At 42.6% G+C, this 18,370-nt stretch overlaps 1 protein-coding gene across 2 annotated transcripts in view; it reads right to left on the bottom strand.

The window, feature by feature from the left end:
• Positions 1-18,370, bottom strand: part of TGFBR3 (transforming growth factor beta receptor 3) — a 207,880-nt gene that overhangs the window by 34,545 nt on the left and 154,965 nt on the right. For both annotated transcript variants that reach the window (XM_078451688.2, XM_078451687.2), the window contains 7 exons: positions 14,935-15,103; positions 13,044-13,191; positions 7,922-8,111; positions 5,676-6,010; positions 5,122-5,274; positions 2,396-2,536; positions 2,054-2,212 (listed from right to left, as the gene is read on the bottom strand). In XM_078451688.2, the coding sequence (XP_078307814.1) occupies positions 2,054-2,212; positions 2,396-2,536; positions 5,122-5,274; positions 5,676-6,010; positions 7,922-8,111; positions 13,044-13,191; positions 14,935-15,103 (1,295 nt within the window). The remainder of the gene's footprint in view (positions 1-2,053; positions 2,213-2,395; positions 2,537-5,121; positions 5,275-5,675; positions 6,011-7,921; positions 8,112-13,043; positions 13,192-14,934; positions 15,104-18,370) is intronic.

The following is an 18,370-nucleotide window of genomic DNA, read 5'->3' as shown; positions in this document are numbered from 1 at the left end:
AGAAAAAAAAAGCATTTCAAGTAAGCCATCATTAAGTGGACTGGGGAGAAAAACCAAAAGGCCCAGGGTAGGATACAGGAGGAAGACTGGCCACTGATGAGTATATGGCAGCAAAGCCGTAGGTCAGCAGAGCAGGCACACGTTTGAAAAAGAACAAACTGCAGTTAAGCAGGGCCCCTAAAATCCAGGGCACAGCAGAGGGTCACTGACCAACTGCGCATGTGGACTATGCAGGCAGAAACGCAAGAAGAAAAAAATGATCTTGGATAAGAAGAGATCTATAATTAGGAACAGCACGTAGAAAGCAGTATATTTTCCCCAGTGGAGAAAAAAGGTATACCCCCAAAAAAGAGAAGACCTCTCAGAATAAGGAATCAAAAAGGAGGAGAGATCCAGGAAAACATCTAGAGCCAGTGGGCTCTAGAATGAGGACATCCCAGAATGAGGACAAAGGTGAGAGTTCTTTGTCTTTCTGAAATAGAAATATGTGCTCTGAAGTCACTTTCAATGTGTCGAAGTACCCCATTTCCACCCTGTAAGCTTCTCAATCCTCCCACAGTGAAGCAGAACACCAGCTTGCAGTTTAGCACCAAAACTAGCTCATCAGAGGATGATGTTCTTGTAAGACCAGCAGGTGTTCTGGGGCCATAGAGATATTTATCTTTTTCTAGAATCTAATCCATGAACCTGGATATTTGCACTGGTGAGAGGGTTACATTTTCTTCCCCTTTAAGTGACCCTTTGAGGATATATGATAGTAGCATCTAGTAGATAACATTATGGGCTCTAGAGCCAGACAACCTGAGTATGATCCCTACTCTGAGCTCCATTAGTTACTAACTATGTGATTGTAGACAAGTTTGTACCTTAATTTCCTCATCCCTAAAATGGGGATATCAGCAGTCTTGTCTCATCGGACTGCTTTGAAGAGTCAATTACTATAACACTTATAACCTGAGTTTGGCACAAAATAAATCTGCAATAATGTTAGCTGTTATTATTTCATTATTCCCACCACTACCTAATATTTTCATAGTTATTCCACAGATATATGCTATACATAATAATTACCATTATGTATACAAAATAGTTTCATACATTTATAGATACATTTAGATAATGACCTAAAAAAACCCAATTTTCATGAGATATGGAAGCGCACAGCATTTCACTGAGGTGTGTTCAATTTAAAAGATAATATAAGAGGTGATGTGAGGGGCGTATGGGTGGCTCAGCTGGTTAAGCATCCAACTTCAGCTCAGGTCATGATCTTGTGGTTTGTGGGTTTGAGCCCTGCGTCAGGCTCTGTGGTGACACCTAGAGCCTGGAGGCTGCTTCGGATTCTGTCTGTCTGTCTGTCTGTCTGTCTCTCTCTCTCTCTGCTCCTCTCCTGTTCATGCTCTGTCTCTCTCTCTCTCTCAAAAATAAATAAACATTAAAACAATTAAAAAAAAAAAAAAAGAGGTGGTGTGAAATCTTCCTGGTTAACTCTAACAGTGCAAATACTGAACTCCTGTTCCAAAAATACTAAGGACAAAGCAAGAACAGGACTTTATTAGAATTCACACTGCTGATTAAAAAAACAAAAACAAAAACAAAAAAAAAAAACCATTCATCTGTAAAACACTCTCTCCATGTAGCAAATCCTGAAATGTCTTGCTTTGGTCAGGAATCAACCTGGATGCAGGGCACCTGGGTGACTCAGTTGGTTAAACATCTGACTTTGGCCCTGGTCATGATTTCACAGCTCGTGAGTTCGGGCCCCGCGTCGGGCTCTGTGCTGACAGCTCGGAGCCTGGAGCCTGCTTTGGATTCTGTGTCTCCCTCTCATTCTGCTCCTCCCCCTGCTCATGTTCTGTCTCTGTCTCTCTCAAAAATAAATAAATATGAAAAAAAGAAATAAATCAACCTGGATGCATTTTCTGAGCCAAGCCCTTACCCAGAACTGGTTAAGGGGTGTGGGGAAGAACATGATGAGGTCTGCCCCAGGAGCTACTATAATTCAGCCCTGACCTAAAAGCCCAAGGCTAGTTAATGTTCATAACTAGCATACCTCAACATAAATGTGTCCATTCTCTGCCACAGAGAAGACCCCCTGAGAGGGCACGAGAAAGAGGTCAGTGTTATAGAGCTCCATGTTGAAAGTGACATTCCTGTGGAGTGGGTCCTGGAAGCCGCTGTGATTCCTCACTCGCCGCAGGCTGCAGTTAAACTAGTGAAAACAAACAAACAAAACAGAGATAAATCAGAGTCAAATGAAGGATGAACACCCTAGACCTTTATAACCTTTGGCCTTTAACATCTAATCCCTGCCCCCCACTCCCAACAGTCCCGAATTAAAGCCGACCAAAAGGACAACATTCTCACAAACTACCTACTACAAATAAACACATACCACCACAATTTCAGGCCGGCTGAAGAAGGAAGTGTCTCCTTCATCCATATCCCCCGGAAATCCATGATCACCTGACTCCAGATCTTCATAACCATCTAGCCAGCCGCTACTATCCCCAGGCGATGGAACCTGCATCACAATCTAAAAGGCAAAGAAAGTGCAGACATGGTCATTGAAACACCCAGTCACATGATCTGGTTCTATCTCACACCAACACCAATGTAATAATTCAGATGCAAACTGAAAACCTGACTTAAAACAAAACAGGGCTCCTGAGTGGAGGCTGGGTCGTGGCTCCGTGGCTCCGTCATTAAGCATCTGACTTTGGCTCAGGTCATGATCTCACAGTTGGTGAGTCTGAGTCCTACATGGGGTGAACATGAACCCTGCTTTGGGTAAAAACATGAGCCCCAGGTGAGCCCCACTTCTCTCTCTCTCTCTCTCTCCCTCCCTCCTTCTCTCTCTCTCTCTCTCTCTCTGCTCCTCATAGGATTCTTTCTTTCTCTTTGGCCTTGCTCACTTGCGCCCCCCATCTCTCTCTCTCAAAATAAAATTAAGAAAAACCTCCAAGTGTTTCAGGATTTTATCTTCAAAGAGATAAAAATAAAGAGGAACCCAAAGTACATTCGAATTAAAACTCGACTAAAGTATGCATCTTTCCTGGTGAAAGAATAAAACTTGTTTCAAACAGTAGGAAAACACTAGGCACTGGAATAAGGTTGAATGGGGTTGTCAGCAGGCCAGCCTGTAGGGGAAGGGGCCTTCTCCTTAGGGGGCTTCTCTTTATATCAAAAATTCTAAGAAATATTAAGAGCTGGCTAATTTGTATCCTTTGAGATTTCTATCAAGTTTGAGTTGGAAACAAAGTACCTAATGTTTACTATTATGCCAGCCTCTCCTTATCTTATCTCTGTACTCCTCTACCTTTTCCTCATTTCTTCCCCCGTATCTTTCTGTATGGTATACAGATGGAGGAAAGAATCCTGTTTGATTCTATGATAGTCTATCCTAATGTTAGTTGAGATGATTATTCCTAGGTTAGTTCTAGATAACATGAAAAATTCACCTGAGGACTGTGACTCCATAAATAAAATCCTAATTTTTTTGTGTATATAGAATAGTCATATTTTTTGGTCTGATTTCGTGTCATGTGCCTAATTTCTCAATATTTTGCAAAAGAAAAGTATATAGTAAGTCTGGAAATTGCTACAAATAGTTATCACTGGAACGAACACCTAAAATATTCACTAAAGGGAAGAGAATGTAGAAAAACCACCTCTCCATTTACCGGTTCCTCACAAGAAAGTACTGATGTACCTGAAGCAAGTACCTAGGACATTTCTTACCCTAGGTATTATCATAATATACACACAAATACACACACAGACACATACACAGACACACACACAGGTGCACACACGAGAAGAAAGAGATTTTAAGGGCTTGGGATATACCTTTTTCTTCTGAGAAAAATGATATTATTTTTACTTAACAGATAACCAGAGCCTCTTATTGGTGTTAATTTAGACGTAAATTTAAAATTCCAAAATCAAGTATATCAGTACTATATGCTATTCATTATATCTGGAAAAACTGGGTAATATACAAAAATTAATGTTGGAATTGGCAGGAGTGTGTTCATCATAGAGGTCAAAGGTTAATAAATTATTCCAGGAACAAAGGGAGATTAGTTGGGCCAGCCTTGTGTCAGGGAAAGATTAGTGGATGAGAGGTCAGGAAGCTGGATTCAGTCCTGGCTCTGCCGTTAACTAGTTCCTCAAATCTAAGCAAGTCTCTTAACTCCCGGGAGTTCAAATTCCTCACCTGTGAAATGAGGAAGTTGAATGAGATCATCTTAAGGTTCTTTCCAGATCAAACACTCTAAGTCTGAAGAATAATAAACTTGGGCCCATAGATTCAGTCCCCACATGAGCCACAGTGACAGAGCACCTGATCTCCAGTCTTTCCTCTGGATGGGTCAAGTGTATCTACCAAAGGGCAGTGGGACGAACGTGAATGAGAGTCATGCCCTCCCCAGCCCGTGGCAAAGCTGGAGTAGGTGCTGGGAGCATAGATACACACATCATGTCAAAGCCAGACACGGATTTTTGAGCCTTATTTTTACCATCAAAAGTATAACCTGAACTGCAAAATTAACACTATAAAGTTCTTTTGAAATTTCATGTTTCAAATTCTTTTAATATTTACTACCTAGTGTCTATTTCTGCAAGAATAGGCTTCATCTGAAAAAAAAAAAAAAAAAAGATTCAGATGAATGAACTGACAAGAATGATTTCTGAAAAGTGCAGGATAGCTACTACAGTGGATTATCATTGGGGGAATCTGTGGAATCTTCCTCTGGGGAACTTCAAAAGTAGGGGATTTTTTTTCAATTTAATCTCTTTTCTTCAAGTTGGAGAGAGACTTAATAATTTCTTGAGGGCCATTTTTGGATTTCTCTTGATTATTTTGTTCATGAGGAAGGGAGAAGTCCTCCTACTTCTGGACAAGACTGAAATGAGGCCACAGAGACCATGGAGCTGGCTAGCTCAGCTGTGTAGACTCAAGGTCAAAGGACACCCAATTTGTTGAGAACTGACACTTGGCTTTTTTAGGCCTAGGGTATATGCCCCTGCACATTTTCATAGAAATTTTAAGGCTAATTTTAAGGAAACACCCAGAAAGGATCTGGCAAAGGGCCAAGCTTTGTTTTGGGGAACACTTACAGAGTTATAATAAATCACTCCATCCGGGGCTGACCGCCGGTGCCAAGTACCACAGCCACTCAGGGGAGACTCCAAAATGAAGTGGGTGCCATTCATCTTGGCCTTGCAGGTAGGATCCAACAGAGTGAGCTCCATCCCCGAGTAGTTGTTGGCCTGAAACAACCACCACCAAAGACATAAGGGAGGGCCCACAGGCAGTTCTGCAGCACACAGGGGACGTGTTTTGCCTGGTCTTCCCATATGGTATTGGTTGCTGGAGGCCTGCCTTCCCCCTCCCCCCTTACCTCTTCCCAGCCTACCAAGGATTGTGTTTGTTGGCCTTGGAAATTCAATAGCAAAATATTGACACACAAGGATCTGGAACCCCCTTTAACTGAGAATAACAGGACCCGGGTAAGAAACACAGCCAAGGGGAAGTAAGCCCATCCAACTGAGAAAACAGTATCAGGTCCCCAGAGTTCAAAAGTGAAAGAGCTAGAGGGAAATAACACATACTGGGGCAAGATGGGGAGGGAGGTGGCTTTCTCTTCTCTCCTTTAAGAAATTGCACTGACCTGAAAAGACTCTTTTTCTACAGATACGACCATCTTTTCACTGTCACATTTGACTGACAGGGAAATATCCACATTCTCTTGCACCTCCTTGGGCTCTTCGGGACCAGGAAACAGCCGCAAGCTGGGGACGATAGGGTCCCTTGGCTGGGGGATCCCATCATCTCCCCTTTCCATCTGGCCTCTCCTGGAGATATCGGGGATAGGAAAGGGGAAACCTCCATTTCGGCCTCCCCCTCCCCGGATGGGTGGGTTCTCCAGGGCAGGCAGACTGCCAGGGTCCAGCAGGATCCGTAGCTCAGGAGGGATGGTATGGACTTCCTCATCTCTCATTTCCTCTGGTGGTGACAGAAGGCAACACTGTCAGTGTTTGATGCCAGGCCACAGTCATCATCATTAGAGGCAAGTACAAGAGGAACTGGCACAGAATGGGTGTGTGTAAAATTACTCTTATCAAGCAATGTGTAAAGGAGACAAGGAGTCTGGAAACCTGAATTCCAGTCCTGGTGTTCTTTCTAACTGACTGAGTGTCTCTGGGCCAGTGGCTTACTTCTCTGTGTCTTAGTTTTCTAATTTTTAAAATTAAGAGGTTGGATTAGATCATTAGTCCTCTACATTAAAATTATTTGGGGAGACTGAAAAAAATTCCCTATACCCAGGCTGTGCCCCAGGTCAATTAAAATCAGACTTTATGGAGAGGTATCTAATCATTAACATGTTTTAAAGCTCCCTGTATGATTCCAACATACAGCCAAGGTTGAGAACCATGGACTAGATAATTTCTAAGGCCCTGTAAGATATAAAAATCCATTATTTGAGGAGCTCCTGGGTGGCTCAGTGGGTTAAGCATCTAACTCTTGATTTCAACTCAGGTCATGGTTTGTGAGTTTGAGCCCCAAGTCAGGCTCTGTGCTAACATTGTGGATTCTCTTTCTCCCTCTCTTTGCCCCTCCCCAGCTTGCTCTCTCTCTCTCTCTCTCAAAATAAATAAATAAACTTTAAAAAAATACATGATTTGAATAAGTTATTGAGACAATATTTTCAAGTGCCATTGTAATACTTCCCTTTAATCTAGAGATTCTTTAGAATACATTCTTCAAGGATTTCTTAAAATAGTATTTGCTACCTCCTTTTTGCCTGCTAAATTATAACAGGTATTTGAGCACCCTGGCCTAGTCCTGAAGGAGAAAAGAAAAAGCTGCTTAGGTACACTTATTCCTTCAAAGGGAAAGACCTGTTTCCATATAATCAATACTCAGTGTTCTGTCCTATTTTCAACAATTTAGGGAAGAGACATTTCCCCAGTATTGTTTATATCCATCCAGTCTCAAAGTCAACGCCTGAGGTCAATCCATCTCAGTGGGAGCAGGAAGTGAACATGACTGGGGACATTAACTCTCCTTCAATATTATCTTTCGGGAAAAGATGGCAGACGGCACAGCTGTATGGGTCCAAAAGAGGCCAGAGTTTTGGAGGGTTTTAAATTTGTACGTTGACAAAAACCTTCACAACAACCCTTTGAGGTAGGGCCTATTTGCTCTCCCATATTACTGAGGAGGAACCACCTGAGGCTCAGAAATTAAGCAACTTGCCCTCAAACAGTGAACAAATGGTCCGTATTCCTAACCTTCAATCTATGGGCACTGTCCTTGGTGGCAGTACCAGGGGATGAGGAACAGGTCTGGGGATCAGAAAACTCTGGATTTGAGTCTCGCTAGTTAGAGGCTTGTCAAAACCTCAAGAACCTGTTAAAATTCCACTTTCTGCTCCATCCAACTGGGGTAATGACTCCTGCGTCCCCTCTGGGTGAGGAAGAGGAAGCACCTCGTGACTACTGTCCTGTAAGATGCAGTCTGACCCAGGACTTTTCCCCCGTAGTTCCAGCCGCTCTGCATCTCAGCTGTCAGTGATTAGCAGGCACTTCTGAGAGAAGAAGCCAGGCTAATTTGTTCTTAATGTAATCACAGTGAATTATGTGATCTACAGCAAAGTTCTCCACCATGCAATCAACTGTACCAAAAGAATTTAGTACAGAAAAATCTGTACAAAAGTACCAAAGATCGTTGCTTTAAAATAATCTATCATGATTCTAGATACTCTTAAACTTGATAGTAAAATGCAGTCAAATGAATCATCAAAATTTACAACAGAAAAACAGTAACATATGAGATGTAATGAGAGTTCCTCATTGGAAAGCCTCATTTAGGGGATATTTTTACTACAGAAAAAAAAAAATAATCCATACTTACCACTGTTTTCAAGCCGAAGATGGAATCTATTAGCCACAGGAGCCACTGTATATGATGTTACTGGACTATAGCCATTGTCCGAAGCCCACTTGAACAGATTCTCTTGGGTTGAAGGAATGTCATCTCTTACTGATTTGGTTGTTATCATGGATCTTTCACTCTCTTTCCCAAAGCCAATACTGTTAGGAGCCTGAAGATAACAGCAAAATTTCACTCGTGAGTCTAAAACTAAACAGTGCTTTAAGTACAAATTCAATATCTAGAATGAACAGATTCTACATTGCATATGAAGGAACTATTTATTCTTTTGATCCCTACTTTCCTTGGGCTAAGAACACTGATGTGAAAATCTTTAACAGCAGATTAAGAGAAATTTATTCATGTTGTTTGATCTTACCATTTGGGTTGCTTATGTTGATAAAAATAATACAATGATCGATAAGTAGCTACATACTGAGTATACCTACTAGGTTACCAGAGTTAGTTAAATGTTTAAATTATATATATATATAGTACCAAACTTTCCCTTATTTTTATTTAAAATGATGTATAAAGTGTACAAATGTGCATGTTATACTGCCAAAAATATGTCCATGCTTCTATTTTCTGCACCCTAGATTTAAATGAAAGAAGGCACAATGCAGTTACTTCACTGTGGAGACCATCTCATCTTTGTAAACTATTAAATTCCATATGGTGGAACAACCAGTGTTGAGATTTCAGTTATAATTTATGGCCGTTCAGCAATCCTGTAATTGTATTCATTTGTCAATTTTATTAACTGAAGGTGCTTCGATTTTATGTTCCAAAAATTAATTAATTGATTTGGGTTACTGTCCCTCTAAGTGCCAATATTTTATCCAGCAATACCAGTAAGCTGACTTTCACTTGGTAGTTAATTACAAAATTAGAACTGAGTGATAGGAATCCTTCCGAGAAAGGACTGAGTAACCAGGACATGGTTAGTTTCCACATCCTCTGGCTCCTACAGCAGTGACCTTGTCAGACAGTGAAGGAGCTGACGGATGCAGAGGAGATCCCAAAGCGAAGGCACCGTAGTTTCAACAACTGCTCCAAGAAGACTGGAAAGCCCTTCCAGCATGAAGATTAGGCCATTTTCACGCCGTATAAAAATCACTTTAATTTCCATGCCCAATTATTTTCTCCTGCATACATGCAGCATTTTTTCCTGAATTCTCCATTTGTTTCCCATTCTGTGTGCCCCGAACATGACTAAATATTAATCCTTTCCCACTATAAAACCATCGAAGATTCACAGGCTCTAAGTTCTCTTGGCCTCTTTGGTGGTGGGATATTGGCTAAGGACACATATTTTCAACTTTTTTTTTTTTTTTTTTTTTTATTTATTTTTGGGACAGAGAGAGACAGAGCATGAACCGGGGAGGGGCAGAGAGAGAGGGAGACACAGAATCGGAAACAGGCTCCAGGCTCCGAGCCATCAGCCCAGAGCCTGATGCGGGGCTCGAACTCACGGACCGCGAGATCGTGACCTGGCTGAAGTCGGACGCTTAACCGACTGCGCCACCCAGGCGCCCCAGGACACATATTTTCAATTCAAAGCTTAAAGGATCTCCCCCAGTATATTTTTTCTGTGACCCAAAGTGATTATCTGAAACTTCCAGAGCGGCCAGTCACAATAATGCATGCAAAGGAACCAGACAGAGTTTTAACCACGCTTTGTAGCCATTTGTGAAAAACTCAGCTTGACAGGTTTGGAATATTCCAGCACTTACCCTGATTTAGAGAAAATTCCTTAGAGGAAGGAAGGGTTAAAAAAAAAAAAAAAACTAAACTAAAATGAAGTAAGGAAGGATCCAAGTAGTTCTTTAAACTTAGTTTCCTAGGTGCAGCTTCTTCTAGTCTTTTAAAGCAGCATGTCGTTTTGATTGGCGGGAGTTGTAACACTGGCCTAAACAACACAGCTTGGCCTCATCTGCCCTAGTCTTTCATGTTGTTGGACAGCTGAGAAAATACTGTATTTCCAGAATACTATCATCACAACTGCCACCTGTGTTTTTTGTACCAATATGGAATGATTTGTTTACACCTTTCCACATTAAATCTAGGAGCTGTCAGTACAACTCATATTGATTACGCCTCAGGATTTACAAGGCTAGAAATTTATCTACACGTTTGTAAAACAGCAAGGCTTGGCAAACTGGTTCCTTCCCAGCAATGAGCAAATTCCTCACCCTCTATTTCGGGATACAGGGAGTCCCCAGGCTTTTCTAAGGCTTCGGTGTAGCTACTCCAAATGGGAGTGTTCAAGGGGGTCTCCAAATACCACCACCATATTTCCACACCATATTTCCATCACCACAGCCACATCTTCATGAAGGATGATGAGCAAGGTAGAGTCTGAGCACTTCCCTCTTCCCCTTCCCCTCCACTGCCCAACACACACTTGCATCAGAAATGATGGGGTACAGGAGAGGTTGGTCAGAGATGTAGTCCATTCCCACTGGGATTAAAACATGTCTTCTCTAAGAATAAGCTGGCTGAGGCCATTTGAAATAGTGTAACCAAATGTTTCCTCCATCTATTATTTTGTTTTGGAGGTTCCTCCAAAATGTGATTATGCACGGTCCATAAGGGACCTGAAGAAAAACCCAGAGCTGGGCACAGTAATGAGGACAGTTCTAGTATTCCAGTTCTTGTCCACAGTACTGCCCTTTGTGGCTCTTGTAGGGTGCACTCTGCCTGTGCACCCACCCCCTACAGGCACACACATGCCACCTGTGTTTAATGGGACTCTTCTTTACATTTACCCAATCAAGTGCCTTATAATTCCTTCAGCAGACATTTTGTTTTCACTTTGTTTAGAGAAGTTAATTGCTCCTATAGACAAACTTTTGAAAAGTTTCCTGTGGAAGGAAGATAAATTCCCTTTTTATGGCAGGCACTATGCTAGAAGCCTTACATATGTTATTTAGTTCTCCTCTAAAATATAAGGAGGGTACCTGGGTGGCTCAGTCAGGTAAGCATCTGACTTCAGCTCAGGTCATGATCTCACAGTTCATGAGCTTGAGCCCCACATCCAGTGAGCTCGAGTCCTGCTTTGGGTGAGCCCTACTTCTCTCTTGCTCCTTCTCTCTCCCTCTCTCTCTTTCTCTCTCTCTGCCCCTCACTCAGAAGTTAAGTAGCACACGTGGCTGAGAACTCACCCTGTGCACACAGCCTGTCTACCAGGCTGTCTCTAAAGAAGATACTACAAACAAGGCCACTATGAACCATTTTCCCTTTTCTAAGCATGAATGTATACTTTTTTAATAGCGGGTACCTTTCCTTCAGAGCATAGTCAGAACTCACATCTGAGACTGGGAGTTAGGAAATCAAAAAGCATGAAACTGATTGGGAGAATAAAAAAGAACATCATGAAACATTACCTAATTGTTTAGTAATGTTGTCATGCATTGTCCAAAATTGGCCTGGAACAGGAGTACAGCCAAAGAGAGGAATACAAACAGATCTTGCCCTGGGATGAGCAATCTCATTTCTAGTCTGTCTTACTCATATGAAAAGTGAAGACATTCAAAGTGAACTCCAGCACTGCCATGGACCAGGAACACATACATGCTCAGGTACAGAAAGAGCCACTGAAGGGTCAGGGCCGAAAGAACATTTACACAACTCCAGCAGGGAATTAAAATGTACCGTATGTTTTTTGCCTTTCAAAGCATAATTCCCTTTCCTGTTTTTGTTATTCTGAAATTAAAAACATTTGGTTGGTGTGCCAGGCAGCAAACGCTGCAGACATCCCAGGTCACCAACACCCCTCTGGCCAAGCCAGGGAAAGCAACTGAAACAGCTCTGACTTCAGAAAACTGCGGCTGGGCTTTGTTCTCGACACCAAATTAATGTATTACCCTCATACAGGATGGCTTATTTGGATCCTCTCACAATTTAAAAACAAAACAAAAAAAAAAAAACCCACAGGAACCAGAAACAATTACAGAACTTTAAAATTAAGATGTGTATGCTTGTGGCTTTGCCTGCTGCTCCTGGTGAGTGCTTGTACATGAGGTAGCCCCAGCGGAACACTGGCTTTGTCCACTGTTATACCACGCTAAAGGTGCCATGAATGAACAGCACCAAAACCAGAGGCATCCCTCCCCCAAAATGGGGAAAACATAAAACCCTCTCCAATTGCTTCAATGCAGGTACTGAAAGAGGGAATCAGACACAACTTTTTAAAAAGGCAATACATAAAAATTTGAGCCTACAAAAGAGATGCTAAGGTAATTATCTTCTTAAAAGTGATGAGGGGGGTTTTCTTGAACTTTCAATGTAATTTGTGCAACATGCTGTCACACAGTTAATGCCATAAACATATTTGAAAAAGATTTATTTTACCAAATTTCAACATTTAATTTTTTAGGAAACTAGCTGCTGTCTGCCTATCATGCCAACCAACTAATAAACTTCTTAAGCATATCTCCTTCATGGAAGTAATGCTTAGTTAGGGAGTAGGCTGGGGGTACTTTTTCTATATTATTTCACTAACCACCCCATTACTGTGATTCTAGCATCAGTGTTTCACCCTCAGAAGTTAGAAGCAAGCAAAAAGGCATGCCAATACCATGTATTTATCTCTAAAAGAAAAGACAACAGTGTGAGCTGGGGTCAGCCCAATTTTCCACACCTTCCCTAAATACCTAACCCCAAATTAAGAGCTGTTATTCAGTACCATGACAATGAGGCCATTACAGGACTGTCAACCATGAAAGGCCCCATTGTGCTCATTATTTTACAGTTACTCTGACTGGAAAGCACACTCATACATTTCAGGAATTTCACAAATGAGGCAACTGGGGTCTAAAGAGGTTAAGGGACTTGCCCAAGGTCACAGTTTGTAAATGGCAGTCTGGACTCAAATCTTGATCTTGACCCCAGAGGCCATGCTTTTAGCCACCACACTGTCTGCCCTTGTCAGGAGAAACCATGGAGCAGCCTATTTTATAAAGTGAAAAATCACAGAGAGCTCAGAGAAGCAGAAACTTCACAAAAATAATACATATAAAGCAAAAACGTCACAAAAATAACACATACAAGCTTAAATTGTTGCCATGCATCAAAACAAAGAAATGCTCAGCAAACTTACAACAACTCTCAGGTTTCCCTTAACATCAAAAGATTTGATCACCCAGTTGACAGACTTTTTGCACTTCAAGATCAGGATGAGATTTTTGACCACCTCAAGATCCTTTCGAGAAGGTCTTATGTCAATTATTATATCCACCTGGAAAGCACTGTGAATGGAAAACAAAGGCAAAGTTAGAACCCAAATGCCAGAGAGTTGCAACTATCTCCTCTCTTCCAAGTCTTCATGTTTCCAGTGTCTGGCCAGTTGATTAAAAAGCTGGAGTTGATCCCAGGCAAATGACATGTGCAAAACAGATTGTTAGTGCACACAAAACAAAATAGTTTTACATAACAATAGAAAACTACGCCTGCTGATAATTAGACACTAAAATTTTTCTCCTTCTTTGGGGGGAATAAAAAAGACAGTTACTTAAAGCAGCCACTGTTTGAAATGGATCTGGGCAACCAGGAATTTACTTTTAAAGCAGAATTGTTGGTTTTCAACCTTCAACACCTTCAGTGTGTAACTTTCCAATTTGCATATGCTCAAAATCCTTGAAGGTGGCAGGGAGGAGGGACGCCTGGTAGTAAAAAAACAAAACAAAACAAACCCCCGAAACAGAAAAAAAAAAACAACAAAAACAACAACAACAAAAAAACTAGGACACTTAAGATGAAATAAGAGGCGAAAGGCTGGAGAATTTGACTTATATAAGGTTTGCATAAGCCATTAACATTTGCTACAGAATCATATCTGCACTCACTTTCCCAAACTTCTGGATATACAGTTATTAAAATAAAGAAAACAGATGGTCAACTAACTGATTACTGGAAAATTGATGAAGACAACCCAAACTTCTAAGAATTCAGTATACAGGAGAATTTTTTTTAACCAAACAATAACATCTCTGTCATTCTGAATTTAAAGGAAAGTCTTTCTTTCCATTTGGTTTTACACACTTGTGAAGCACATGATGAATGATACACTCAAATGAAGCCTGAGGCTTAATATCTAAGCATGTTTGCCAGATTGATTCTATTCCCATTCTCTTTTAATTTTCCACAAAATTCTTCACGTGGGACAGAATGGAATCTTCCCCAAACTGATGTGTAGTTTATTCACCTTTGAAAGCAAAATTTGATTAGAATTTTAATTCTGAAATCCCTCTACAATATAAATTTAAGGCAGTGGTCCACAGGAATGCAGACTCGAGTAGAAGAAAGAGGCACTTTTCCTCTTTTATCCCCTTTTTAATTCCCTAATCATTCTTGATAGGGAGGGTTAAATTGCTAGTCCTGGGGCAGGAAGCTGAGGGTGGGAGATGGAGAAAAAGAACGTAAGCGAGAGGCAGGTTGTATCTAATGGCTCTTTGGTGTGTCGCCACGGAGGGCCATGCGCCAACACACCCACACTCACTCCCCCACCCCCGATGCACACACACCTTCATAGCACACACAGCTCTGAATGCAAATGTGCTCTGAGGACGCTATGAATGGAATTTTATTAAAAACAGAATGTGATTAAAATTATAATTATGTTAACAGGCATATTTTATAATTTTTTATCAGGAATAACCTCAGTCAAAGGAGATAACAATGGAGCAAGAATTATTTTGTCCTATAATTAATTAGTGCCTGAAAGTTCAAAATAGGCTTCAGAAACTCACCTAGAATATAGGGGATCTAGAGACAGATGCCGAAAATAAAATATACCACTGGTGCCTTCACTCCCTTCTTCAAAACTTCTGTTAATTCACCCAACGCATGAACAGCTCCCTCCCTCCTACACAAGTAGGGTTGTACTGTCTCTGCCTCAAGTCAGCATATATCTTTATTTTCATTTCTTTTCAGTTCAGCGCACGCCCCCCCCCCCCCCCCCCCCCCACACACACACACAGTCACTCACTTACCTGTAGGGGTTAGAGCTGGGGGTAATTAACTCAATGATGTGTACTTCCTTATCCTGGGGCTGGCTGGATATCACACAACCCTCCGCTGCTTTGGGCTGAAGGTACTCAGCAAGGTAATTGAGCGAGAGAAAATTCTTCCCTATGTTGCACGTGGGAGGGAACACTTGATCTGAAAGAAACACAGGATAATTCATCACACCACTGAGCTACACATTATCAGACTCGAAGGGAAGAAGGTGATAGTAACTGAGCAACTGCAGGACACAGGGAACCACAAGCCCTAGGGACGGCCTTAGAACTCAACCATTGCCTTGAAATACCTCCCCTATGGTCACCAGTGACCTCCTACTGACCAATTCTAGTGGCCTCTCTTGGTCTAAATCCTTTCCTTTCCTGTTCTCTGTGATACTGCGTTGTCCTCATCCACATCCCCTGACTTACCTCCCATCTCTTTTACTGGTTCCCCCTCCTCTGTCCATTCTTTAGACACACCAACGATCCTCAATCTTGGGTGCACACCAGAATCCACCTATTTGAACCCCATCCCAGAGATTCTGAGTCAGAAGATCTGGGGGGCAGGGTGGTGCTAGGCAGCTTTCTTTTTGAAAAGCTCCACAGTTGATCTTGATACAAAACCAAGGCTAAGAACTCAATTCCTTCCTCAATCTTCTTTTTGTCTCATAATCTTCCCAAATGACCTCAACTGCTCCTAGGGCTTCAACCTGTACCTAGATCATGACTCCTTTTCTGAGTTGCAGTCCTGGGCTGGCATCTGTCTACCAAGTACCTCTCACCTAAAAAATCCAATAGTTATTTCATAGTCCACATACTCAACACTGAAATCAATTATCTATCCAGATAGGCTCCTCCTTGGATATTTGCTACTTCAATTAATAGGGGGATCAACCACCTAATCAATTCTCTGGCCTGCTATGCAGAATGAATTATTCCCTCATATTTATTCGTCACAGCACTACAGATCTAAAGACTGAAGGAGGGAGTTTGGGGGAAACAGTGAGGGCAGACTTTCACTCTTTCTCACAATCTCGTTACAGATGACTAATGCTTTTATAACACTTTACAGTTTACAAGGTGCTTTTGCAAACATCATCTCATTGTGCTAAGGGCTGCTCATCACCTCCACCAGGGAAAGCGATACAAGTACCAAGAGTCTAAAGATACTCCCACAAGGGCACATGCCGTTTACACAGCACTGTGGTTGATGGGATTTCCAGCCAGTGGTTTAAATGTTTAAACAGAACTTGAAACTGCTGGCAGGGTGACAGCTGGGACCAGTGTCAAGGAAGTTCTAGGTGTAGCAAACTTTTTTTCAGAAGGGGTAATTAATCAGAGCCCTGGCACTGTAATGAAACAAACTTCTGCCTCTTTCATTTAATGGACAGGATGCTAGGGTTCAAATACACATGCAAGTCTCACTCAGGAGAGAGGAATCAGCCCAGGAGGTCCCAAGATTGGTTGGGTACTGCCCTGCCCCCAACCCCCACCAAGCCTGGGTATCAGCGCACACTGTGGCATCATGGCTCCACGCACCAGGCCTAGAACAGAGGGGACCACAGGAGCTCACAAGGCCCCAGGATGCAGGCTCCTGCACAACAGACCTGGATCCTTCCTCTGCACTCTTCCCTGAAGACCCCCTTAGAGAGAAGAGGCCAGGGCTCCACTGAGGCAGCTGGAGTGGCCTCCCCTCCATGTCTGCTGAGGGTTTTCCCGGATGAACAGATGACGAATGCACACCCCATAGCTGCAGCCCTGCGGACGCCTCCCCCAGATCACAGGATGGAAAATGATACTACGGTAGCAAGACTGAAATTTAATCAAGAATCAGGGGGTGTGTGCATGGGCCAGCGACAGGCTAGTCTGGAACTCAAGAGACTAGGACCCTCTTGGGACTCTGGCCTGTGTATTCAGTTCAGTTCATAGTTGGGTCTGGTTTGCATCTGGCATGTAGTAGGCATATGGTACAGGTGTCCCGAATTAACAAACAATGAGGTGAGATTTGAGACAAATACCAAAAATTCACCCACATTGTGACCCTCCTAAGCCACTAGGAAAGGTTTGTTTAAAAGTTGCTATTATTGAGGTGCCTGGGTGGCTGGGTCGGTTAAGGGTCCAAGTCTTGATTTCAGCTCAGGTCATGTTCTCAGGGTTCCTGCGATCGAGCCCCGAGTCAGGCTCTGTCCCGACAGTGCGGAAGCCTGCTTGGGATTCCCGCTCTCCCTCTCTCTCTCCCTCTCCACTGCTTGGGCGCTCTTTCTCTCAAAATAAATAAAACAAAACTTAAAAAAAAAAAGTTGCTATTATTAAGGGCTCAAGTCCCAGATGCCATTGTCACTAGGTTGAATAAGCTGATCATTTTCTGTTGCGTATACATGTGTGTGCCCGAGTTCTTTTCCCCCCAAATGACCTTCCGCATGCCTGGCATCAAAACTTATACCAACTGCCAAGTAGAAAGGAAACCACAAAGGGGAATCCCCGGGTAGAAACCTGGCAAGTTTTGGGGGGGGGGAAGTCACATGCTTATTTGTATTTTAGGAAAGGTTTGACGACTAACTTTGCGACTTGGAATGATATACTCTGGGAACCTAGGAAGTAATGCAAACTCCTTGTTTTCCTGCTGTGGAAACCGAGGCTTAAGTGGCAAATCAGAGGGGTGCTGGAAGTGTCACAGTTAATGAGACAAGTTGGAGTAAGAACAGAAAATCCTCAATTCTTCCATTCTAGGTGTACTGGTTAGAGCAGTAGTTCTCAAACGTGAGCACATATCCGAATCACCAGGAGTGCTTGTTAAATAAAACACAGACGGCTAGACCCTACTCCCAGAGTTTTCAATTCAGTTGGTCTTGGGCGGGCCCAAGAATTGGCAATTCTAACAAGTTCCCAGGTGATGAGGATGCTGCTGGGGCACGGACCACATTTGAGAGCCACTGGGGATAGAACAAGAGGAGACTCTGCTCCTCTTGCTTGGGATCTTGGCTTGGGATCCCTAGAGGTAGCTAGCGAGAGATGGGCAGGTTCTGGGAAGCTGGCTGATGAGTCCTGCTCAGTGAAGCCTGATCCATGGTGACAGACAACATCACCCTGTGGTCCACCGACCTAACCAAGGAACCTCACTTCCCCCAACGGTTGTTCTCCACGGTGTATACCAGTGACTTATACCCGACTCGTGTCTGGAATCAAGTTTCAGGGGCTCCAAAGGTGTTACCAAGGAGTCACCAGTTTTTACTGGACTGGACTGGACATGGGGGCCTTTGAGTTCGTTCCTGACTCAGTGTATGGCCTTGGGGAAGTCACTTAACTAACCCTCACTCTCAAGGCAGGCAACAGCTGTGCATAAAAGTTCCTGCACTGTCAAGAGAACAGCTCAACAGCTCTAAATGTTACTATAACACATTTTCTTATGGTAACAAATTCCAAG

Source organism: Panthera onca, chromosome C1, assembly GCF_046562875.1.
Source record: "Panthera onca isolate mPanOnc1 chromosome C1, mPanOnc1 haplotype 2, whole genome shotgun sequence".
In the NCBI taxonomy this organism is placed as follows: domain Eukaryota; kingdom Metazoa; phylum Chordata; class Mammalia; order Carnivora; family Felidae; genus Panthera; species Panthera onca.
The sequence above is the reverse complement of the archived record's forward strand: the minus strand, read 5'-3'. Positions and strand labels throughout refer to the sequence as shown.